We start from the raw sequence: 25,744 nt of genomic DNA, 5'->3' as shown, positions 1-25,744 counted from the left end.
CCACTCCAATGTACCCCACTCAACTAAGCAACTTAACTCTACGCCACTTAACTCTACCGTATTCAACTCCATGCTACTACACTTTACCCGACTCCAATATACGCGACTCCACTATACCCGACTCCACTATACCCCACTGTATGCTATTCTAATATATAGCATTCCAATGAACACCACTCCTCTTGTATGCTGTTCCTATGCTACTCCAATGTATGCTGTTTCTGTGCACACTACTATAATGTACGCTACTACACTGTATGCTACTTCACACCCTTTGCCTCTATGCCACTCCACTGTATGCCACTCCAATCTACCCCAGGGGATTCCCCTGTACGCTGTTCCAGTGTACGCCATCCACTCAAACTCACTGTACACTGCAGCACTTCACTGTAGGCTATTCCACACTAGACCACAACACTACACCATTCCACTGTATGCAACTCCACTCTACCCCACTCTCCTGTATGCTATTCCACTCTGTTCTACTCCACTGTATGCTACGCCATTCTACACCACTCAACACTATACTCCACTCAATAACAGTGTATGCCCCTCCACTGAACCGCACTAGACTCCCCTGTATAGCACTACACTGTAGAGCAATGTATTCCTCTCAATGCCACTGTACAACACTCTACTCTGTGGCACTTTACGACACTCCACTCCACTCGACTCTAAGCAACTTCTTTTACACCGTTTCCCCCTCCAATTAATATACCCTACTCTATCAGACACTATTCCATTACTGCATTCTACAGCACTTCACTGTAGGCTATTCAACTTGGTAGCCATACTACATTAACTCTAACTCATCATCCTACCATGCACTGCGTTCTCACACAACATTTAATGTGCGAAGTCATAACTGTCCTTGTAAATATTATTTTACATGGTATAAGTGAGATCATGTAAAACAGTACAAGCAATGCATAGAGAAGGCACAAATTATAGTTAATATAGTTCAAAGCACTGAGTATGGAAGTGTGCGACTTAAAATTTGAAGGTCTCGTTTAAACTATAAATTATATGTTTAAAAATGTAAAGTTTTTAGTACTTTTTTAGTACTTTCGACCTGTGAACAAGGTCCGGTGTGACCGAAACGCATCAGGGGATTCCTGTTTTGTTTTCTTGTGATCTCACGAATGGAATAAAAGTTTAATTATTATTGGCACAACGACGGAGTGCGGTTTTTCTCTTGTCAAAGTAGAAAGAGAATTCTCCTTTTTTGAAATACAGACGTCCTGCCTTTAGCCAGCACCACCGGAGAAATAAGTGCGCCGTAACACGCTTGTCAGGACATTTTTTCTTTTTGCGTATATATATATATATATATATATATATATATATATATATATATAAAAATTACTCACCCAGAGGCCATCTGTTTGTGGCATGTAGTACTGTAGATTCACATGCTGTGCAAAAGTCCGCCATCTAGTGTCGGGCTCGGAGTGTTACAAGTTGTTTTTCTTCGAAGAAGCTTTTCGAGTCACAAGATCGAATGACTCATCCTCTCAGTGGTGGTGCGCACGGGCACTGAGTACTTTGTTAGATTGTTTTCCCGCAGGAGGGTGAAATAAAGATTGTACAAGTGTATACGTACGTAGAAATGAGCAGTTCATGCAATTTATATACATATTTACAATAAAATAATACCACAACGGCTATAGGCTTCCGGGGAGGAGGGAGGCGCATGTGAACCTACAGCACTACATGCCACGAACAGATGTCTACTGGGTAAGTAACATTTTCCGTTCAATGGCATGTTCAGCTGTAGATATACATGATGTGCATAGACTGAAAAGCAGTCCCTACTAAGAAATAAGTAGTGGCTAGCCTGTAGGAGTTGTAGTAGTTTGAAATAGTGTTTTAAGGACTGCCTTTCCAACATTTGCTTCTTGACAAGATAATACATCCACACAGTAGTGTTTAGTAAATGTGTGGTGTAGACCATGTGGCTGCTTTACTTATGTCTGCCATTGGAATATTGCCTAAGAATGCAATTGAAGCCCCTTTTCTCCTAGTGGCATGAGCTTTTGATCTTACTGGTAGCTGCCTTTGGGCTTTAAGATAGCAGGTTTGTATGCATTTGGCTATTCATCGTGCTATTCCAGTTTTTGAAATATGTTTACCTTTGTGAGGCTGTTAAAAAGCCACAAAGAGTTGAATGGATGTTCTGAAATCTTTTGTTCTGTCTATATAATACATCAGAGCTCTTTGCCCATCTAGGGTGTGAAGAGCTCTTTCAGCAACTGAATCTGGCTGTGGAAAGAAGACTGGCAATGCCACTGACTAATTGATATGAAAAGGTGAAAACACTTTTGGCAGGACTTTTGGATTTGTCCAAAGAACTACTTAGTTTTTGTGCATTTGAAAGAAAGGTTCTTCTAAAGTGAATGCTTGGATTTCACTAACCCTTCTGAAAGAAGCGATTGCTACTAAAAAAAAGCAACCCTCCATGATAAAAACTGAAGAGGGCAAGAATGCATGGGTTCAAATTGTGGTCCCATTAGTCTTGTGAGTACAATGTTAAGATTCCATATAGGAGCTGGTTGTACTCTAGGTGGAATAACTCTTTTTAGACCTTCCATAAAGGCTTTTATAACAGGAATCCTAACTAGGGAAGTAGGTTGTCTGTTTTGGAGGTAAGCAGCTATTGCTGTTAACTATATTATAATAGAGGAGTAGGCAAGATTTGCTTTAGGTAAATGTAGCAAATAGCAAACAATATCCTGAACTAAAGCTTTAAGTTGGTCAATGTTTTTAGGTTGACAATAGTAGACAAAGCGCTACCATTTAGATGCATAACACTGTCTAGATGTGGGCTTGAGAGCTTCTTTTAGAATATCAATACACTCAGAAGGAAGTTGTAAATAGCCAAATTCTATGACTTCAGGAGCCAAATTGCCAGGTTGAGAATGCTGGGATTTGGATGTCTGACCTCTCAACATATCTGGTCTGTTTGGTAGCTTTTGATGTGGTACTACAGACAAATCCAGCAGTGTTGTGTATCAATGTTGACGTGCCCACAAAGGAGCTATGAGTATCATGGTGAGCGAGGTTTGTTTCATCTTTTTGATCAGAAATGGAATTAGTGGGAGAGGTGGAAAAGCGTAAGCAAACATCTCTGACCAATTGATCCATAGAGCATTGCCCTTGTATTGAGGGTGTGGGTAGCTGGTTGCAAAGTTTTGGCACTTTGTGTTTTCTCTTGTGGTGAAAAGGTCTATTTCTGGGGTGCCCCACATTTGGAAGTATTTTTGAATCACCTGTGGGTGAATCTCCCAATTGTGTACTTGTTGCTGCATCCTGCTTAAGAGGTCCGCAAGTTGATTGTGTAATCCTGGGATATATTCGGACACTAACTGAACTTGATTCTGAATTGCCCATTTCCAAATTGTCTGCCATAGAAGGGACAATTGAGATGAATGTGTCCCACACCCCCCTGTTTTTGCAGATTATACATTGTGGTCATATTGTCTGTTCTTAGTAACACTATTTTGTGTGTGATTTGTGTGATAAACGCGTTGAGCACTAGGCATACTGCTAGTAATTCCAAGTGATTTATGTGATAAGTCTGTTGGATTGAGTCCCATTGTCCCTGTATAGTGAGGTTGTTCACATGAGTTCTCCAACCTATCATTGACCGATCTGTTGTGATTATGGTCTGAGAGACAAGGTTCTGAAAGGGCTGCCTTTTTGATAGGTTGGTGTGATTCCACCATTGCAGAGTGTGGTAAGTTTGGCAGTCAGACAACATTAGATCCTGAGTATGACCCTGTGCCTGAGACCATTGTTGCGAGAAAAACTGTTGTAGTGGTCTCATGTTTAGTCGTGCATTGGCTACTATTGCTATGCATGATGCCATCATAGCCAATAGTTTCATGATCAACTTCACTTTGTAAGTGTGTTTGTATTGCAGTTGAAATAGGAGATCGTGAAAAGCTTGAATTCCCACTGGGTTTGGGTATGCTAATGCTGATTGATTGAGTGTCAGAATTGCTCCCAGATACTGTTGTACTTGTGCTGGCTGCAGGTGAGATTTTTGATAATTGATTGTAAATCCTAGGCTGTGTAGAGTGTCCACTGTATATTGTGTGCGCTGTTGACAGGCTTGAATTGTACTGGCTTTTATGAGCCAGTCATCCGGATACGGAAAGACTTGTATGTGCTGTCTTCTGAGGAATGCTGCAACCACTGCTAGACATTTGGTGAAAACCCTTGGTACTGTTGGTACTCCGAAGGGTAGTACTTTGAAATGGTAATGCTTTCCTTCTATTACAAATCTTAGATATTTTTGATGTGCTGGATGTATTGGAATGTGAAAATAAGCACTTTTGAGCATCTAATGCTGTCATGTGGTCCTGTTTTTTTTTTTAAATAAGGGAATGACATCTTGTAGAGTGATCATATGAAAGTGTTCTGAAAGTAAGTTTAGATTGAGGGGTCTGAGCTCTAGGCTTGGTCTGAGAGTACCATACTTTTTTGGTATGAGGAAGTATAACAAATATAATCCTGAGCCCTGTTGGGATATAGGTACTATCTCTATGACTCCTTTGAGCAGTAGTAATTGTACTTCTTGTTTTAATAGAATAAGATGCTCCTGAGTTAGTTTGTGTGAACGAGATGGAATGTTTGGTGGAGTGGAAATGAGTTCTAGACAATAACCATGTTGGATAATTGATAGAACCCACTGATCCGTAGTGATGTTGTGCCATTGTGGATAGAAATTTACCAGTCTTCCTCCCACAGAGATGTGTGATCTGTGGGGATGGTGAGAAAGTCACTGTTTATTTGATTGTGAGGAACCTCTGGAAGTGGAGTTTATCTCCTCCTCTATTGTTGGATCTTCTATAGGAGCCTCTAAATGATCCTCTAGTGTAAAATTGTGAGGATTGTTTTTTTTGGAAGGTTGCTGTTTCCGTAGCTGATGGTTTGAAACCCCCTATAAATTGTGGTCTACGAAAAGTACCTCTGGTGGGTGTGATATATAACGCCCCCACAGCTTTAGATGTTTCCAAATCTTTAAGTGTGCCTATGGTTGTGTCCACCTAAGAACCAAATAAATGTTGCGTATCAAAAGGTATGTTTAGTACTGCCTGTGGTATTTCAGGTTTGAAACCTCAACATCTTACCCAGGCATGTCTTCTACTAAGCATGCTGGTTATTGACCTTGCTGCTATGTCAGCTGCATCCATAGCAGATCTAATAAAGTCCTTAGGTATCGCATGCCCTTCATTTACTATTTGCTGTCCCCTTTTTTTGGTGTTGTGAAGGGAGGTATTGTAATAGCTCTTCCATTTCACCCAGTGTGCCCTATCATTTCTAGCCAAAAGAGTTTGTGAATTGGCTATTCCCCAATGATTTGCAGCTTTTGAAGCTTTTCCCAGCTGCATCTATTTTCCTACTTTCGTTATCTGGAGGGGGGCATCTTCTGTGGACTGACTGTTAGCCCTTTTCCTTGCAGCACCAACTACAATTGAATCAGGAGGTAATTGGGTTCTTATAAACACTGGGTCTGAGGGTGCTGGTTTATATTTTTATCCACTCTAGCAGCGGTAATTCTAGCTTTAACAGGCTTTTGAAAAATATCAAAAGCATGTCTGAGCATTCCTGGAAGCATGGGAAGACATTCGTACTGTTTATGTGTAGACGCTAGTGTGTCAAAAAGGAAATCTTGCTCTATCTAATCCGTATGCATTTGTACATTATGCTGGGCTGCACCTTTAGCCACTACTTGATCGTATGCAATAGCGTCTTCTGGTGGTAAGGGTCTAGCAGGATATAAATGTGGGTTATCTGGTTGAATGGGATCAGAGTCATATATATCCCATGGATCTGTATCCTGCTTGTCATCACTAAGGTCATCCCGGTGGTGAAAATGAGGATGTATGTGGTGATAATTGTTTCATATGTGGGTGATGGTGGTGGTGTGGAAGGAGTAACAGGAGAATGTGGTGGTGAAGGCTTACACAAGGTACAGGTATAGCCTCTTCCTGATGTTTGTCTTTGAAGACCTTCTTTGATGGAGATGCATCTTTTGAAGTGTCTTTTAAAGTTACTTTCCTTTTAAAGGACATTGGAGGGGAGGCAATTATGCTTCATGTGTCCTTTTGAATGTGTAGCTTTCACTGTTTAGTGTCCATCACCTCTAAAATAGTTTGTATGTCCATGGATTCATGGGTAGAAGTAGTTTGCTTGCTACACATGTCTTTAGACTCCAAGCGTTTGTGTTTTGTTCGAACCAAAAGCATCAGCTCCGAAGGTTGTATTGATTTTTTCGCTCCAAAGATGTGCTTTCTGATTTTCAGCTCGATTCAGAGACTGGTGTAGGAGCCTGTTTCGTCGATGCCAAATGCACTTTAGTCTCTAATCTTGGTGCCGAACCCGAAGGTTGGTCCTCTGGACTTTCTTTTCTTATCCTATCATGGCCCGAAGGCAGTGGAAGACCGACGACTAGTGCTGGAGTCTTTTTAAATATTTTTGTGTGGTGCGATGGGGCAGTTGTACTCACATACTGCGCTGGAGGCACATAATGGCTATAGTCATCGGAGTGTTGATCGGAGTTGGAGTCTTGGATGGAAAAGAATTACCCTTGCCGAACTTCTTCTTGAGCATGTTCTTCACCGAAGATATCCGGTGTGTCTTCTGTGGATTTCAACGCCATTTTGAGACTACAAGCTATTTAGATCGAAATGATCTACAGGCGTCACAAGCCTCTTCACTATGATCTGGAGATAGACAAAGATTACACACAGAATTTTGATCGGTGTATGGAAATCTGGCGTGACACCAGGGGCAGAATCGAAAAGGAGTTCGTTCCATCAGAACTACATTGAAGAAGGACCTAAAAGTGCAGTGCCCTTGTAAGGGCGAGAAATTCGACCCTGATGATCTAAATCGATCGAGTATAGATGGAAACACGAACAAAAACAATACAGACGATTTTATAGAAAAGGTAGAATAAGTTCTGAAGTACCGAACCAAGATTTACCAGAACGAGTGGAAACAAGTCCGAACCCAACAGCGGAAAGAAAACAATCTAACAAAGAAGTCGATGCCCATGCACAGTATCACCGAGAAGAGGAGTCACTCGATCTTGTAACTCGTAAAGCTTCTTCAAAGAAAAACAACTTGTAATACTCCGAGCACAACACTAGATGGCAGACTTATGCACAGCATGTGTATCTACAGCTACACATGCTCAAGTTTCCCAGGTCCATGTGTGATTGGCTCATGCAGTCTGGGCTTTTTGCTTTGCATTCTAAGACTTCTAGTTCTGATTGTTTTACGAGATAAACAGGATTAGAAGTCTCAGAAAGTTCAAGGAAGGATAAAGACCTATTGGAAGAATAGCTAAGAGTATTGGGAAGTTAATATACACAAGGTACAGCGGTTCTGTATAGGAGACTGGAGAAAAGAGAGAGAAAGCTAGGGAGAGGTACTGTGGGAATGGAAATATCAATGGAGAATAGGGAGGGGATGGGAAGTGGACCGACAGAAGGTGAGCAAGGAGAAATGAAAGACATCATACAGAGAACAAGCAAGAGAGGAAGGGGTTGAAGATATTTAGTAGGTGTATTAGAGGATGAAAAAGTACATTGAGGTAGAAATTCAGCTAACACTGATGCATACAGAGCATTGGCATGGGGCTGCAGTGGCATGGGCTACTGTGGTACTAGGGGCCCACTACATTCCAAATGCAGTTGTATTTTTTACTACCTAATCAAAGCACAAGGTAGCCTATTGTCTTTACTTGCATTAGGGCCCATGGCAACCTTGCTACACCACTGTTGAGAGAGAACTCCCGCAGACTACCCTTGCCATGCAGACATTTTTGCAGCAATCGGAGGTGGGTGTTGATTCTCACCACGTTCAAAGTAATAGACCTAACAGGCATTGAGGTCAGATCTGCCACAATTCCATACCCAGCATATAGCCCTAAGGATATAGAGATATGATCTGGTATGCTGAAAAAATGGGTCTAATGATACGGTCAGACATGCTGAAACAATGATCATAAGGATTGGGCTATATTTTCTGATGTGATCTATTCCATAATAATAAACAGGGCTTGAAAAATGATTTCTTACAAGGAAGAACATCTCCATTTGGCGTGGTGGTCTGAATTAAGCTGGAACCTCTAATAAGACTGAAGGGATTTGCCCCTAGCAAATACAAGCCTGTCCAGGTAATCACTGAAATGTCATTCAAGAGTAGAATTTAAATAAGTGCCATCTGCTGGTGCTTACAGGAAATGTTGCATAAAATAATCAAACATTCACAGGCTATCTCATTTGCAGAATTAAAAGGTGTGAAGCCTTTAAGAATGAAAAGCAATACCATGCATTCTTGTAAGAACAAGAGATGACAAATGTTATTGTGACCACACTTCTAAGGACAAAAGTAGGCTTTGGATGACAGCAAATGTTAGGAAGAAATGACTGAAGAACAGATGTGATTTTCCACATAAGGAACAGGTGATCTGGTTTGTCATCAGTTTCATTTGTGACCTAAACGGCGAGGTCCTATATCTCCCTACCTGCCAAATGTGCGAATTCTTACGAAACAGGGTATATACCAATAATATACAGGAGCTTCTGTTTCGAAACACTGCGTTACACAGTCCTAAATCACTTACAGAATTAAGCTGGAGATGGGGTTCTGATATGTGTGGATGCCCCAGGTGTCTTGAACCACACCCAAGACAAAAGAATCCTTGACTTGTGGCAAACGATTGTACGTGTGTGCGCAAATCATACCCATGAATTCCACCCCACCCCCCAAATCATAAGTGCGGACCTCACTGAAACAGTAAACCGTCAGGCATGCTCCAAGCATCTGTGGTATAACTTTTTCATAATTATGTTGGCAACAGCAGGCATGGTGGTAAAGGGAGTAGCAGGACCTTTGTTATCATTCCTTAAGGAGCTGGGTAGCAGGAAAACCCAAGAGAGACCGATATGAAGACTATCACCGCTTGTCTCAAATGTGCTTGTCAAAAAGCATCTACCATGGGTGCTCTTTGGCAAAACCCCTACCTTCTCTTGTGGAACAAGGTGAACTTTCCTAGCTCATCAGTCGTGGTGTGACCTTGTGTAACTAGTGACCACAATTGTGTCAAATCTTTGCAGAACAATTAACCCTAATTTCCCAGATGAAAAATGCCTCAAACAGATCAGGAGCAAACTAAGTAAAATACCTTACGTTTTACTTTGAGGCCGGTTCTGGGCCTCAGTGTTCACAGGGATGTACGGCAACAGACAGCACAGACCATCATTACCATAACAACCCAAGTAGTAAACTCATTGGTCACAGGAATTCTGCAAATTCAAGCAATGTTTTCACAGTATGTAAAGACTTGAAAACATTTGTAGCTGCTGTTTCGATACCCTCGAGCAAAGTTTAAATTTAAAAAAAAAATAGACTAATATTAACATAATGGATAAAGAAAATTTTTATTTGAGGTAATAGAATAAAATAGACTATTTTTTATCAAGGCTTTGTTTAAATTCATAAACGTTACAGATAGTAGACAAGAGCTATCTACACAGTTATTCAACGAAATGCTTCAAGGAAAAGACATCAACATGTTAATACATTGCAGTTCCCACCAAAGTGTAGACAGGAAGCTCAACTCACTAGAATTGGCAATTTTGGGGACAGCTAATCTCAGTAAAAAAAAGGCAAATTTGCTTCGTAAGAAAATAAGTAGTTACACTCCAGCTGCACCTGCTGCCACCTGGTAAGCGGCCCAGGTGAAGATCGCCTATTCAGCAATGCTCCAAGAGCCGGATGTTGCTCTCTTCACCATGTGGAAGGACAAGGCCCCACTGTCTGCCCCGGCTCTGCCGGCTATGGACTATGTTGCTTTTCCTTTGCCTTACTCTGCACATAAGAAGTCTTTGCACTCATATGCTCTCTTTTTTGCTCTTTATTTTTATCAGTGTTGTTTCTTCACCTCTGTTGAGGGGCAGCAAGGGCAACAGGTGCTTCAGAGGTGGAATTATTATCTGGGAGAATTTGGTGTATGGTTTACGGTTTTGTTTAAAATGTCACAGTTTTTGCTTCACAGTTGCACTTCGCCTCACGATTATGTGTGCACACTCTGTCCTGGGCTCCCATTTGAGCCCTTCCCTATGGCCATTGTAGCAAACCATGCCCTCCTTTAAGATGATGTCCTGGAACGTGTATGGCCTACTGGACCGCATTAAACGTACTTCAGGTCTGCGTTTTGCCAAGCTCTTTCAACAGGAGGTCCTCATGCTTCAAGAGACCTATCTGCTGGAGTCACATTGTCCCATTCTTCGTCGATTTGGATACAATAGAGTTATCCAGGCAGGGTTTAACCCTGGGATTGTGGAGAGTGGCTATCCTTCTATAGAGGGGTCTCCCTATGACAATTTCCCAATCACAGCTAGATCCTCAGGGGCGATATGTGGTGGTAGAGGGTCTGCTTGAGGGCCAACATTACACTCTTGTCTTTGTTTACCTACCTGTTCAGGCTCCAGCTGGGGCACTTTCCTCTCTAACTGATTTACTTGTGGGTTTACCTATGGGTGTCTCTCTCCTCAGCTGCGACTAATGCAGTACCCATCCTGAACTGGATACCTCTGGTCCACCTACCCATGCTGCTGTAATGCCAGCGAGCATAGCACACTGAGGTTACAGAGAAAAAGTGAAAGCATTGCTGAGCTCATGGAACAGTATGTTTCGCTTTTGATTGGTGCCTTGGACGGAGCATATCTTTGCTGCACCCCTCCACCCCTCACAAGCACCGATCAGCACAGAAGAGGCAGCAATAGAAAGGAAGCAATGTTCGTTTTTCCAGTGCTCTAGCTCACTAGTTAATTCCTGCTTTTGGATGACACTGTACACATGATATTCAAGAAGGAATCCATCCCACTAGACATTGTCTTCTGGGGGAGAGAGGTATTTCTCCCAGGGTACAGCGTCTCTACACTCCTTTCAATAAAAATGGTACCTCACTTGAAAGACTGGGCCTAGTACACACAACAGACACACTTTCAACTTGCAGGATCACTGGTTTGATCCGTTCCGTCACTTGCGCTACATCAGCCACACAAGTGAGAGAGGATTTTATTGCGAGAAGTGTGGCTATGTTGGGTGGTAGGAAATGTGTAAATCTGTGACAGGTTCCAGAACTTTCCCTTATGGAAATGTGTAAAAGATTTGAGATTTTAGGCAAAGTTTGATGTTTGCAGGGCATTTTCCATAAGGACATTTTTTGGGAGCCACGTAGGGCACACTCCCCAGGGTGTCCAGTTTAAAAAAATGTCTGTGCTGTGTTTAGTAAGTCTCCTGGGTGGAGGTCAAGCCCAGGCCCAAATACCACAGCCATTCCCCTGGCCAAAACCGGTCATTTTTAAAAAGAGAATGTTGATGTCTCCACATTGCATTTTAGGGCCTGTTGTACCCAGGCACTACGCAGAGTCACACAAGAAGGTAACTATTGTAGCAAGAGAAGTGTGGGAATGCTGGGCGGTAGACCATTACATTTTGATTTCAAGAATTAGATTCCTTTGGAAAACCATAAGCAATCTAGACAAATGACCCAATGCCGAAATATGTTAAAAAGTGTATAGCTTTCTAGGTTCAACAAGTGGATTTTACACCTGTTTTCACCCCAAGCTGCAAGTTAGTTAAAACAGCAAAAACTACAAAAACAAGAACTGTAAATGCCAATAGAGCTGGCTTATGAATGAGCGTCCATATTGTATCATTTATGGTTTAGGCACTCAATAGGTCATCAAACATGTGATCTGTCAGCTGTCTTTGCAATAATATGCCCCATGCACCCATCCACTGACTCATTCCTGCATTCTCCTCTGATGTAACTGCAATAAAACAAACAATCTCAACAAAATATGTAGGATAAATTAAAAGAATACATGTAGAAAAAAACAAAACAGTAACAAAACTAAACACAGCAGTGAACATCTGTCTTGCAGAAGTATTGTAAAAGGTCTAGAGTTGTTTGAAAGTTCCAAAATGGGTGCCACATTTAGAGCAAACGAGTGGGCCAACTTGGAATGGTAAACCTTGATACGCTATGGACAAAAGAATTCCATATTGGTCTCCTGGTTTAGAGGAAGAAGCCACATGGGATGCAGCACACTGCAGAGGAAATGAGCAGCAAGCAAGGCATTCATTAGCAATGCCTTGAGATCTGTAGTATTCTCTTAAGAAATAAGATAAACTGAAGAGAAGCAAAGAAATTAAAGAGGAACAATAAGAAAAAAGAATTGAAAATGAAAGGACTGCCCAGCCATTCCTGACAATGAAGCATACTCATTTTAAGGTGGATGTATATGTGATCAGAAAATGTTGTAATTTATAGGGCAAGGCGGTCAATCACTAATGAGGACTGAACCACTACCACGTTCAGTGCGCTGTCAGTGATGGAAGAAGAGTGTATACGACAGACAAATGCAAGAAATTCCAGCAAGAAATATTACAATACAGATCTTGTCTCTCTAAGGTCTGTCTGAGGAAGTATCAAAATTATAACCCTTCCCTGCAAAAGTAATCTGAGACATTTTATGTAATTTAATACCTCTGTAGGATTTACTACAAAGTACTAAAATCTACCCTTAAATGCCTGTTGACTTCAACATATGCTTTTCACAAGCAATATGACGGACCTATGGTCTTTATTGTAATTTTTTCATTAAAAACAATCAGGCCTATAACCTTTATCATTGGCTCGTCACCATAAACTCTGACATACTATGTTGGTCATGGGCATTCCCACAAAGCAACCATCAGCTATACCTTGATAAATGCACAGATGCATACAAAAGAGTTGTCAAAACAATATAAAATCTCTACTTAAAGACTTTAATAAGGATTACAACAGAGCAAATTCTCTATCGCCATGGCTTGTTCGGGTAGGTCACCAACACCAAAGCCCTTGCATACTATGGTAATCTGCGACATTCCACGTAATAATATACCAGGTTAAGGGCTTTAACATCCTTAATAGCCATTTACCTTTAACATATATTTCTCACAATACATAAAGCCTACTTGCCTTGTCATAACAGGAACACCTAAGAAATAAGGCATAACTTTTCCCAGTGTACCAATATGCTTTTTGCCATTATTAATAAAAAACACAGACTTACTGAAGAGCACATAAATTAGCAATAATCAGGCAAACATTTATAAAATTACAAATATGTACAAAATTATGGCTGGCAAAACAATATACAAACCCTCTCAAACAAGGACTAACAAGAATCACAGCAGTGAGATTCTACTCCCAGGGTTTGCCCAAGTAGGGACCTAACATAAAAACCCGAACCTTCTATGGTAATCTGTGAGATTACTTGTAACAAAATACAGTTTAGCAGCCTCTAACAATGTGAAAATCCTCTGTTAAAGGCCCACTGGATTTACCATATGTTTTGACAATGAGCCAGGCCTAACTTTTCATAATAAAGAGGCCAGACCTATGGCATCTGTCATAACATTTCCCTGCACACCAATCTACTTATCTTTAGTATTTTTTTTTTTCTTTCGGGTAGACTACTCTAACCACAAATTCTTCACTTTAGAATATTCCACAGGTGTCAGACTGCATCCAGAAAATCCCCAACAGTACCTCAGTGTTCCAATAGGTGGTGTCGATCAGCTTTGACGTGGACATCATTCACATCGGAAGTGATGTCACAGTGCCTATATCCGCGCCACCCCAATGCACTGGCATCAGTTTCTTTTGTAACTATTTCCACATCAAAAATGTGAAGCCACGATAAAATCAATGCTGAACCACTGTGCAGCGTTTAATGGGATTTTTTATTTTTTATTGGTGCAATCGATTTAGAAAGAAAGAGTTCTCTTTGGGTCCAGGAGAAGGAGGCTCTCCTCCTCCTTAGAAAAATGAGGTGAAGCAAAAAATGTAGGCAGCGTGATGCTCTTATCAACATGAAAACGGGTAACCACCTTTGGCTGGATGGAGGAAAGCATCTGAAGAACCAGTTTGTCAGGAAAAAAGCCAGGTGATGGAGGTGATCAGAGAGAGCTTGAAGATCTGTATAGAAATATGTAGATTATATATCAAAATTAGATAGAGTTCGCAAAAATCTGGTGCACAATGTGCAACCTGTTTCTTGACTCATTGGGCCCTAAAATCGGTCACAATTTGGATACCCAATGTCCTTGCTGACAAGGAAAGGTGGAGAATTCCATGTGATGCTGCCCATCTGGTTGGAAATGGAGTTTAGTTTGGTAAGACCCGAGCTGAAGTCTCAAGTAATACCTAACGAAAATGGCCATCGCTGGAAACCCTACTGAGAAGAGCAATTAAGATCCAATGAACTTGGAAACTCAAAAATGTAAATTTGGCATGCACTGACATATTCAACTGTTACTCTCGTTCTCTATTAGACTTGGTTTAGAAACTGGGCAAAAGAAAGTATAGTAGGTCCATAAAAGTAATGAGCGGCCAACCAACCTCTTTGAGTACCTGTGGTTTTGTCTATCCTTTCCATTTTAAGCAGAAAATTGGCAGAACATAAGAAAACTCACCTGTCTTTCGAAGAGGGAAGTCATCCTTAGAATCATACATGCCAAGCACGGGATGATTGTAAGAGGGTGAGAGACCACCCTGCGGAGGTGAGCTTTGGTCCAAAGAACTGTGTTGAGTCTTCCTGTGGAAACAAAGGGAAAAACGGAATGCAAAATACAGAAAAACATGAGAAAACCAGTTAGAAAGAATTGCAAGGAACCAAGCTGAACTCTGCATCGGCCAATCAACCAGATGGTAGAAGTGTTCTGCATGTTCTCAGTCTGTCCTATATGTGTGTTTATGTGTGTGACTTCATATTGTTCTGTATGAATTCACTATGTGAGTGCTCCCTGACCAGCATATATTTTTGCACAGTGAGATCTAGGAGATGTGCATTGTTGCTATTTTAAATATAAAATATCTAACATGCATTACTTTAATTTTTAGTGCCTACTGTATGTGGGCTCTATGTGATGGCTGTTGCTCCTCTGCAAGAGTGGGCTTACTGCTGAGCCTGCAGCACTGCATGTTTTAGAAGGAGCAGTTACAAAACGCGGGAGTCCTGGATTGAACTGCTGTTAAATAACCACATTCTGGCTGCATAAGAGTGAGCAAAGAAGGTGGCGACGGCAGGTTGCTTTGCAGAGACCTTCTCACTGCCAGGCCCTTCCGCACTCGCACAGTTAGCAGGCCAGTCCAGACTAACAAGTACAGCTTTTGGCATGGGTGAGTTGGGCACAACCCAGGATCCCATCTTCAAAGAGGCACATGTTGCTGTCTGCATTATTGTCGCACAAACAGCAGCACCCTTCTCACATGGCTCCAGTGATTCGGTTAAGTGTTTTTAATAATTAGTTAACATGCTACATGCGCTGTTTTTATCAGTCAATTAGCCTCCTTCCATGCCCTTCCAGCTCTGTCTCATATCCTACTCCAATGAACACAACCACCCCACCCATAAACAGCCAGGGACTGACCTGTGAACATGACGGGGGCTTCCTGCGGCCTCATTTCATTCACCAGCAGTAGCAAGGGTGCAAAAGTTATTTTGGCGCAAAGGCGCTATCCAAACAATAACCAGCATTGCAACCACACAGTGCTTACTGCGGGCGGAACGATAGAGCATTATCTATTGTTAACGTAAGCCAATGACGGGGATATGAAAACAAGCACTGTCAATGCCAATTGGTGTCATGTGTGTTTAAATACAAGCAGGACCACAACTGCCAATAACTATCCTTTTTTACCTTTGACATCATTTTTTCCTAATCTCCATTATCTTATTTCTGTGAATCTTTATTGTTTAACACAGAAGCTCCAAATTCCTTTACAATGAGGTATTTTAAAGAAATAACTAAGACTATCCTCGCCACACCTCCAGCAAGCACTGGCAAAGCCAACAGATCTTGCCTTCAAGGAAGGTACTGGCTTTGTCAACACAGCTAAAAAGCATGACAAAGTCTAATAGGCCTCGCTTAAGAAGAGCTGATTAGCTTATCATTTTTTTTCTGTCAGGACATGATGGGGCAAGCAACAACACGGGTGGGAAGCGGGCAAGCAAGTAAGAGGGACGAAGTAGGCAGGCTGGCATAAGGGGCAACATGGCAGGAGGCCACAGCTGAATTTTGAACAGAGGGTTAAGGTGGTGCCAGCAAGGAGGGCCAGAGGGGGTAAGCAACACGAGGGACAATGGATGGACGATGGGAGAGGGCAAGAAAAACGAATAACAGGGGGAGGGAGGATGGGAGAGGGCAAGCAGGGCCAAGCAGCATATTGACCAGTGAAAGCACAGGCAGTCTTATGGAATGCTTACACATGAAGAAAATCAAAAGTCCATGAAGTGGAAGGACACTGGGCAAGAAAGCAGTACTTGGGCCATGCTCTGAGAGAGGGCCAAACACAATTAAAGGAAGACAAGTCGGCACATGCAGACGAAAGAGAAGTAAGTAAATGAGTGGGTATAAAGCCAATGAATGGTAAGGAATGAGTGGGCACTAAGCCCCTGTAAGTAAGTAAAATGTCTCACAAGCTACATCAACTGCAATGTCTCAAAAAAGACCTACAAATGACTCTGGGTAAATATACACTTTTTAAAATTCTGCCAAAGGGAAATGTAGAAAGAAACTCTACAGTGTGATGGTTTGTCTTAATTTATTAATCACAAGCAGGCCAGTTTTAAGGTTGTTTCGGGGTTACAGCACCTACTGCATATACGTATGTGGGTATACTAATATAACTCAGGTAACTGATGAATTTAATGCAGAGCTGGACACAGGTCTTTTAATCCTAGTTCTACATAATGGAAATCTCCTATGAAGTCATAGGCACTTAAGTTTGCTACTGGGGCACTTTTAATAGAGACAAAAAGCTCTTTTAAAAAAAGTACATAAATATGTGTATGTGCTGCATTAATTGACTTTCATTTCATTTTTTTGTTTTTAAACAAGCTAACTGCAAAAGAGATACAGTATGCTGATCCATCAAATGAGATCTTAAGCTGATGGAAAAAGAGTAGAAATAAAGGTGCTTGATGCTAGAAAGGCAACAGCTTGGGCAAGCTGAAAAAGTTAACAGAGTGCCTTTAAAGTTGAGCAACAAAGCTTTAGTTTCACAGTGCCTTGTACTGGCAGTTTGTCTCAGTTCTTTTTTATGAAAGAAGGATTACAGAGCCCTCTGAACAAGAAAAATCAAATAATTCAATAAAGATTCCCCTGATGGAGAATTAGGATTACAATTAGTTAAGTTTTTCATTTTTTATCATTGGACTTTCATTGATAGTCTGAGGCTGTACAGAATCACATGCTCATTACCAATGACAGCAGCAGCATCAATAAGAGTACCATTGGAATAAGAAAACTAGATTCACTAAGTCGTCTTAAACATCGGGGTGGCTTTCCTGGAATTGAGAACAGTAGTGCCTAATAAGAAACAAGTTACTTACCTACACACTGTGGTTCTCCAGTATTGATATCTTTTATAGATTCACATGCTTGACTCTTCCCTGTCGTCATGTTGGGAGTCCCACAGTTACAGCAATAAAAGCAGTGCTAAAGCATTACCATTAAACTCCACTGAAAAAACAATAGCAGTTAGTAGCCAATTCTTAATGATTTAATACACCCAAACCTCAGCCAATCAGAGCAGAGACCCTAAAGCACTCCTTCCATGCAGAGCCACCATACCTCAGATTTCGAGGACAAGTGTAAATAAAGTAATAGAGGTATACAATTGGTGATCCTGAATGGAGATGAGGGAGTGTAGCAAGTGAATCTATAAAATATATCAATACTGGAGAACCACAGTAAAGTAACTTGTTTCTTCTCCAGTATTGTATCTTTTATATATTCACATGCTTGAATCAGACTAGTCAGCAGTATCCAACGAATAATGGTGGTGGGCTAAGCGAGCCATCTCACCATCAGACACAAACTTGCATATGATCAGTCAAACTTAGACAGTGAAATTGTACAAAATCAAGAAAGCTACAGCATAGCGAGAAGGAACCATAACAGTAGCTCTTGAACTTGGTAATAATGCTTTGTAAAGGTCTGGGCATTTGCCCATGTCGCCGCCCTAGAGACACTCCTGGAACAGGGCTGATGATGTTGCAACCTTCCGAGTTGAGTGAGCCTTCACCTTTGTAACCACTGGACATCCAGCAGTCTTGTGACCGAAGACTATAGTTGAGGAGACCCAGCAAGCAATATTAGTCTGCATCAATGCTTGACCGTTTCTTGGAGCAGAGAAGGAAATGAGCAATTGACTTGACTTTCAGAAAGTTCTTGTCCTTTGCAAGTAGAACTTCAAACAACACTTACTGTCTAGCAAAAGCAAGGCTCTCTCTACAGACGAAGATGTATTAGAGAAAAAAGAAGGCAAAATGACTGGTTCATTGAGATGAAAAGTTGTAGGCACCTTGGGGTTGATTGAAGGATTAATATACAGAATTACTCTGCCTTCCAAAAACTGTAGGTAATGATCTTTTATGGTGAAAGCCTGAATCTATCTTATACACCTGGAGATGCAATAGCCAACAGAATGTGGTCTGTATCTGGAAACAGACACTAGATGTAGCTTAACTGAGGAATGTTTAAGGCCTGATTTGGCAAGATATAATAGATGAGGCAGAATCTGCTCAGGTGTCAATGAGAAAGGATGGTAAGATTGAGAAGCTCACCATGAGCAGAATCGTTTCCATTTTGCTGAGTAAGATTTGAGTGTAGAATGCGCTTAAGCCTGTTGAAAAATTGGCTTGCATTCATAAGAAATTGTTAGAGCTCCGAATTCAACATGGTGAGGAGCCAGGTCCACAAAAAGAGTGTGAATTTGTGGGTGAACAACCTGGCCTTGGTTCACTGAGAAGAGATCCTCCATCAGCTGGAACTGTATGTGTGAGCACTCTGATAGGCGATGAAGCTCAGTGTACCAGAACTGCCTCGCCAACGCCAGGGCTATTAGAATGACCAGACACAGCTCCCTTTTCATCTTCTGTAGGACCTTTGGAATGAGTGGAAGCGCGTAAGCAAACATCCCCACCCATGAGAAGTGGAATGTGTTCCCCCAAGAGCCTGGCTGAGGAAACCCGCTAGAGAAGAACTTCCATTTTGTGTTGAGGTATGTAGGTGAATAGATCTAGGGTAGGATACCCCCAAGACTGAAAAACCCTTTCTAATTGCCTCTGGCTGAGTTGTGATGTGCTTGGACTGAGAGAACCTGAGATCTTGTTCCCCCCTGTTTTTGCAGATAAAACATGGTGGCAGTGTTGTCTGTCCTGACGAGATCTGATGAACCCCCTTAACCTCTGAAGAAAGGCCTAAAGACCTCGAAAGAGTGCCTTCAATTCTAGTAGATTTATGTGACATCATTGTTCCTTACTGGATCAATTTCCATGGACCTCCAGATCCTGTAGGTGTGCTCTCCAGCCCTCCATGGAGCATTCGTGGTCATCACTACCTGGGGCGCTACAGGCATGAAGGGTAGACGCTGAGAGATGTTCTCTTTTACCATCTACCAGGACATCATTGACCTCAGCTCTGGGGTTATCAAAATGATGTCCTTGAAAGAACCACAAGATTGTGACCACTGTGCATCTAGCTGTTCTTGAAGAGGTGTCATGCCCAGGTGGCAACTGGGAATTAAAGGGATGCAGGATGACATCATCCCCCGCTTGGATTTGTATGTCCTTACAGAAACACACCTTTTAAAAGAGAGTGACTGTGCTAGTGTATGCATTTGGGTAATTATTCTTCAGCTGCAAAATCTCAAAGATATTGCATTCTGAAAGATTTTTTAGGGCTAGAAACTCCTCTGTTGTAAGTTTCCCAGCGACTTAGCCATGTCTGTCTCGAACAACTGCAATGTGTCATCAACATGCTTTCTAGAAAGATACTCTCTGTCGGAACAGATTGTCCAGTATCTTCTTCACCTGCACCTTTGGACGGAATGTAGTTGCTCTAAGCCAATCTTGGTGCCTCACTACCGCCGCTTCATCCATTTGCCTGAAGGCTGTGAAATAAATATCCATGGCCACATCTATGATCTCGAAAGAGGCCTTTTCACCTTCCGCCAGGATCTCTCTCACCTCTTTTTTCTTGTCCTCAGGGAGATATACCAGCAGCAACGAGATGTCAGACTACATCTGCCAGTCGTATCTCTCCAGTATAGCCATGTCATTGGAGGCTCCGGTCAAAGTACCTTCCATTGCAGCAAACCTCTTGCCTATATTGTCAAGCTGGCAGCCTTCCTTATCCGGAGGGGCAGTGCATGGTGACAAAGGATTTTTTGCTCTCCTCTAAGCAGCTTGCATGATGACCAAACCTGGTTGGGGATGGCCAATAAGACATGTAGGGGAAATCTCAGGAGCCCTATACTTCTTGTCCAGTTTTGGAATGAGAGCAGCCAAAGACGGTGTCTCCATCAACTTTAGGGCTTCCTGCCATATAAAATCTATGATAGGGATGGCCCGAGTGGTCCATTGTGTTCCTGCCTTAAAACTGTAGAGGAAACACTGTTTGCTTAGCTGGCATAAGAAGGTCAAAACGCTTAGACATTCTGTCAAGCAAATCGTGAAAACTGCTAATATCTGCAGGCGGCAAATCAGAAGATGCTGGCATTGGTGCAACATAATCATCCCACTCATCATGGTCAATGGGATTTATCTGAATCTCACCCTCTTCCAATTGTTGATCATCGCTTTCCTGGAAAGTATCCTGAATTGATATTGGTGGCGGTATAGGTCTATCTTTCTGTGGCCTAGGCATGCTTTGTGAATTGTGACAGGGGTTTCCTGCCTCGGTGGAGGCTGCTGAGAGGGATAGGCATCAGGGAATCTTTTTTATAGTCATTTAGCATCATGCCGATGTCTGTGACCAGCGTGATAAGAATATTGACAGAAGGTTCCTGAACATGATTCTGCTCATCCACCTGGTCCTCATAGGGATAATACTCCTGGAACTTATCAAATTGCTGAGAGGGATGCCCCTATCGGAGAAAGAATAATCGCCTTCTAGGTAGGCTGACTGATCACCTTCCGCTTCTTTATCCTCTGAATCCTGACATTTTACTCTGAACTGCGAAGGGCTGTATGCAGGGCCAAACATACCGTCATCCTCAGATTCCTGATACTCCAGAAGACATGCTGGAAGCAGTGGAGGAATTTTGGAAAAGTCCTGAGGCAAAGATGAAGTTGTGCCTTTACTATGAACATGCAATGTGTCTTTTCCTCCCGTTGACGGGGTCATCGGAGTAGTCGACAGCGGCACTTATGATGGAGCCACTGATGGGGTCATCTACGGCGTTGTTGACGCCGATGACATGGCGCTGAGAGTAATCTACGTTGACTGTGCAGCAGCGGGTGTGGCCCCGTCAGACTGGTCGACAGTGACCAGTCTGAAGGCAAATCTTTGCCGTCTGAGACAGTCTTGTTGTTGTCGATGACTGTGTCATTGCCACAGTTTTCATCAACGATGCGTCGTCGTAGTCGTCTTGAACATCAACGTATCTGAAGTCACCATTGACAGTGTGAATGCTGGTGACATGGAAGCCCATCAATGTTAAGTTCCTCATCGATGGTGCCATCTGCTGTGGATTTTTTCCCCCCAAAAAGGACTTCTTAAAGTGAGTATGAGGAGCGGATGGAGGTGCTGAATCCAACCTCTGATGAGAAGAACCAACTGACTCCTTTCTAGTTCTTTTCTCCTCACTAGTCTCTCTGCTGTGAGACCTAAGATTTTTTAAGAGTCTCTGTGAGAAGACAATGATTCACCTTTTTTCTAGAGGTGGTATGAGTCTTCTTCTCACACTTTGAGCCTGAGGCAGAGACAGCCTCCTTCTCCCATAGCCACAGAAGTAATCTTCCTTCACGGTCTGAGGGTTTTTGCAGAAAAATCAGTACTTGCATTCTTGAGCTGATGGTTAGGATAAAGACAGTGTAGGCATTCTTTGATTGGATCCTCAGAACATGGCCTGGGTTTTCTGCAAGTCTTACTCGGCCTACAAAGCCCTTTTTTTTTTTTTTTTAGGCTACGACATTACGTCTGAAAAACACAGCCAAACACACTTCCAAACTGTACTTCAGAAGATGGTAGTAGCTGAAGAGATAAACTGGAAACTGCAGGTCAAAAGTTTAACAGTGACACACTGTGACTGAGCAGCGCTCAGGGAGATTCCCCAACACACAACGAGCAGTAAGAAATCAGAGGTATGGTGGCTCTGCAGGGGAAGAGTGCTTCAGGGTCTCTGCTCTGATTGGCTGAAGTGTGGGTGTATTAAAGCAATGTGAATTGGCTACTAACTGCTATTGTTTTTTCAATGGAGTTTAATGCTAATGCTTTAGCAATGCTTTTATTACTTTTACCGTTGGACTCTCACCATGACGACAGGGAAGATTCACACATGTGAATCTATAAAAGATACAATACTGGAGAAAAGTGTGGATACAGCTCCAAGTAATCACTTTGCACAAGTCAGAAACTGGGCAATTTCTCATCACGGCAGTATGATGGCTTTTCCCCCGGTTAATGAGCTTTTCATTTTTCTAGAATGTCTTTCCTTAATTTTGATATCAATGCATTAGACAGAAGAAGACACATCCTGCTGTGGACTGTTTGGTAGTGGGCTAAGTCTAATCTGACAGAATCGTAATTGCCAAAATTTGTTTTTTTGCTTTTCTGACGCCTTTTGTTATTTCTACATCATAGTGCAACACCATTCTCGCGTCCAATGTAGTTACTGATCTCTTACTCGGAGAGGTTGTGTCCTGACAAAGTTTGCACATATGTGCATTTTGTCTGATGTGAAATCCCTCCCTTTCTGCCAACCCTTGGAATTTGATATCACCAATAACATCTGGTGGGCAACTTGCCATATGCAAATGTTTATAGTTGCCAGCTCTGGCACGATCCTTCCAATCCCTGATATACTGGTGGGTATCCTCACATAATACTAGCCCTACCATTGCACCCATTCTTGACACTTTATGGACATTCTTGGCCTATTCGGTATACACAGCTGACAACATAGATGCCACCCAAAGCGTAACAGTAATCATCCTTGACATATTGTTAACTCCTTTAGACTAAATGGTACAATACCTGGCTTAAGGGCAGCCACCTCTGGCACATGGGGGTCTTACTTGATACATAATGTGTCCATGCTTTAAACATCTTGAAATTTTGCCAGACCTGCAGGTTCTGTGACTTTCATCATGCACTAGACAAGGAGGATGAAAATAGTCTGTCAGTTTCACTCAGTCTCCTTCAGGTAGTCAACTGGGGTAGTGTGGTGAGCAAGAGAACAATGAATTAAACCCAGATCTGCGACTGGTGGCCAGTGTTTGAAAGATTTCAGTACTCTGTCTATCATCCTTTTGTGTTGCTAAAGTTGCCCTAAGTGGGAAGGGTATGCCAAGACGTGGGTCCCATGCTCACTGTACCCACTGGATTCAAGCTAGCCTGGCAGATGAAGGGTAATACCCTGAAACAGGTCTCAGGATGCTTGTTTCTGGACCAGGGAGGACCTGGCCTAGCAGTTCGGGCTGGACTGTTCCCATGGGGAACAGGGTCAAGACGGATTTGCTTATGGCTGGGTCCAAACTGAGGTGGCATGGTGAGCAAAAGAACAATGGATTAAACCCAGATCTGTGACTGGGGGTGAGTGTTTGAAAAGTTTCAGCACTTCGTCCATCATTCTTTTGTGTTGCAGATAGTCATCATAGCCAGACAGCCTCAGTCAGTCATACAATCAATCAATCAATCTTAGGGACTCTCAGTCAGTCTTAGTTGATATCAATCTCATTCACTGTTAATCCTCACAATCAGTTAGTCTGTCAGTCAATCTCTCAATAACTATCAGACTGAGTCTGTCCCTCTCATTCATTGTCACTTCGACACTGATTGAGGCTGACTTTTCAGTGTCTTTGTTTTCAGTCATTTCAACCAAATACCAGTAAATCTTAGTGTTTTCAGCATTAGTCATTCTGTGACTCTGGCAGTTTGGGGGTCACTGAATCAGTCAAACGTAGTCAGTCTTGGTCTCAGCATATGTTAGTGCATCTTAATCTACGAGTCAGCCTGTCAGTCTTAGACTTCAGTAAATCAGAGTCAGTTTTTCAGTACTGTGTGTTTGGTTTAGTCTTAGTCAGTCATTCGTACACTCACTCTCTTAAACTGAGTGTTGTAAACAATAAAAAGTTATGGTATACTATGATAACTGAACACATGTATCAAACACTTAATTTTCAGGAGGGCCTGCTCATAAAAATATGTTTAATAAACAAGCTGTTTCTGCACCTAACAGGTGGGGTCCCATGAGAAGAATGTACTCACAGTGTCGGCAGACAAGCAGTGGTATATAAATACTATTGCAACAAGCACTGGCAAAGGCATTAGGAATGACACGTGTTGTGGTCACTTTTTATTTATTTATTGAAAACATATGTCAACCACCCAAACGTGGAAGCAACACGCCTGCAATAAAAATAAATGAATTGAAAGGTAGTGCAGATAATTTTACTAGATGAGCATTGCACTGCATTGTATAGGTATGCATAGATTTCTACTGCTTGCAAGCCCCTTTACTATCCGGAGAGAGAGAGTAGTTATTCAATTTCTATATTTTTTATAGTGCGTCTTTAACTCACAAGGGCATGTAGCACTCCAATTTGCATCAAGTTCCTGGATGCCCTTTGAGTGCCTGCCTGTACATGTGTTGGTTATGTTTTGCCCTTAAGGGGTACTGTTGGGTTCTATAGTAACAGAAGGGCACCTAAGCATGAGATGTTGCTGAGTGTGTGAGAAAGATGCATCTACTTATATACATGGGTGGTCCCCATCAGACCTGAGGTTGGCAAGACACCTAGAAAGAACTGTGTCTAGCCCAGACCAAAAAATATCAAAAGTACAAGTAGTCTCTGCACAACCGTCTTTAAATTGGTGGTTCTATATCCGATGGGCCAGGCAGCAACAACATACATGTCTTTGAAGATCCCCACCAGCAATTCACAGTACCAACATAATTTCAAAGCGTGCAATAATGCAGAGGTCAGAAGATGGAGAAGTACACCTCCTATAACCCTTTTGATGATGAGTTCTGCAAGGTACTATAAGGCATTGTCTGACACCAAGGCCCTCTCGAGAAGAAAGTTATGCAAATGGCACAGAACTGCTTTAAGATCAGCTTGCACCTTCTAGGGTCACCCAACCTCCGGGGTAGTCTGGTTCTGCACCCTCCAAAGTGGGGTGAAAAGTGATACAAAAGTGGAGTCGACCTTGATGCCTTTGATATGCTCTTTAGAGCCATGCTGTGTCAAACCTCCCCCTCAGGATAGGACCACAACTGGCCTTGGTACAGGGACCCATACTATGGGCGCAGGAGGACCTGAGTTGCAAGGGGATTTAAAAGGTGACTTGAGGAATGATAGACCCTGGTGCCCTTCCTCTGACACCCCTACTCAGAAAGAGACCCACCACAACACAAGCTTCACTAACCTCACATCCGACATGCTAGACAGGGGTGTGTGTTTGAATTCTACACTGCGCTCATCCTAATGGGTCCCAGCCAAGACGATAGCCGCATATGTGGCAGGCATGCTAGAAAACACCTAGAAAAAGATTCTCATCCACCTATGGGCTGAGTGCCAATTCTGTCTTTGGACAGTAAAGTGGCTCTTACCCTCAGAAAAAGATGCAAAAATAGCCTCCTTTCTAGCCAGGT

General features: G+C 42.3%; 1 protein-coding gene across 11 annotated transcripts in view; it reads right to left on the bottom strand.

Annotated features, from left to right (window-relative positions):
- The window catches only part of HDAC4 (histone deacetylase 4), a 1,159,747-nt gene that overhangs the window by 487,753 nt on the left and 646,250 nt on the right, over positions 1-25,744 (bottom strand). For all 11 annotated transcript variants that reach the window (XM_069225509.1, XM_069225507.1, XM_069225510.1 and 8 more), the window contains one exon: positions 14,554-14,675. In XM_069225509.1, the coding sequence (XP_069081610.1) occupies positions 14,554-14,675 (122 nt within the window). The remainder of the gene's footprint in view (positions 1-14,553; positions 14,676-25,744) is intronic.

The sequence above is a fragment of the Pleurodeles waltl genome, chromosome 3_1 (assembly GCF_031143425.1).
Source record: "Pleurodeles waltl isolate 20211129_DDA chromosome 3_1, aPleWal1.hap1.20221129, whole genome shotgun sequence".
Classification (NCBI taxonomy): Eukaryota; Metazoa; Chordata; class Amphibia; order Caudata; family Salamandridae; genus Pleurodeles; species Pleurodeles waltl.
This window is presented reverse-complemented; position numbering and strand designations above follow the sequence as displayed.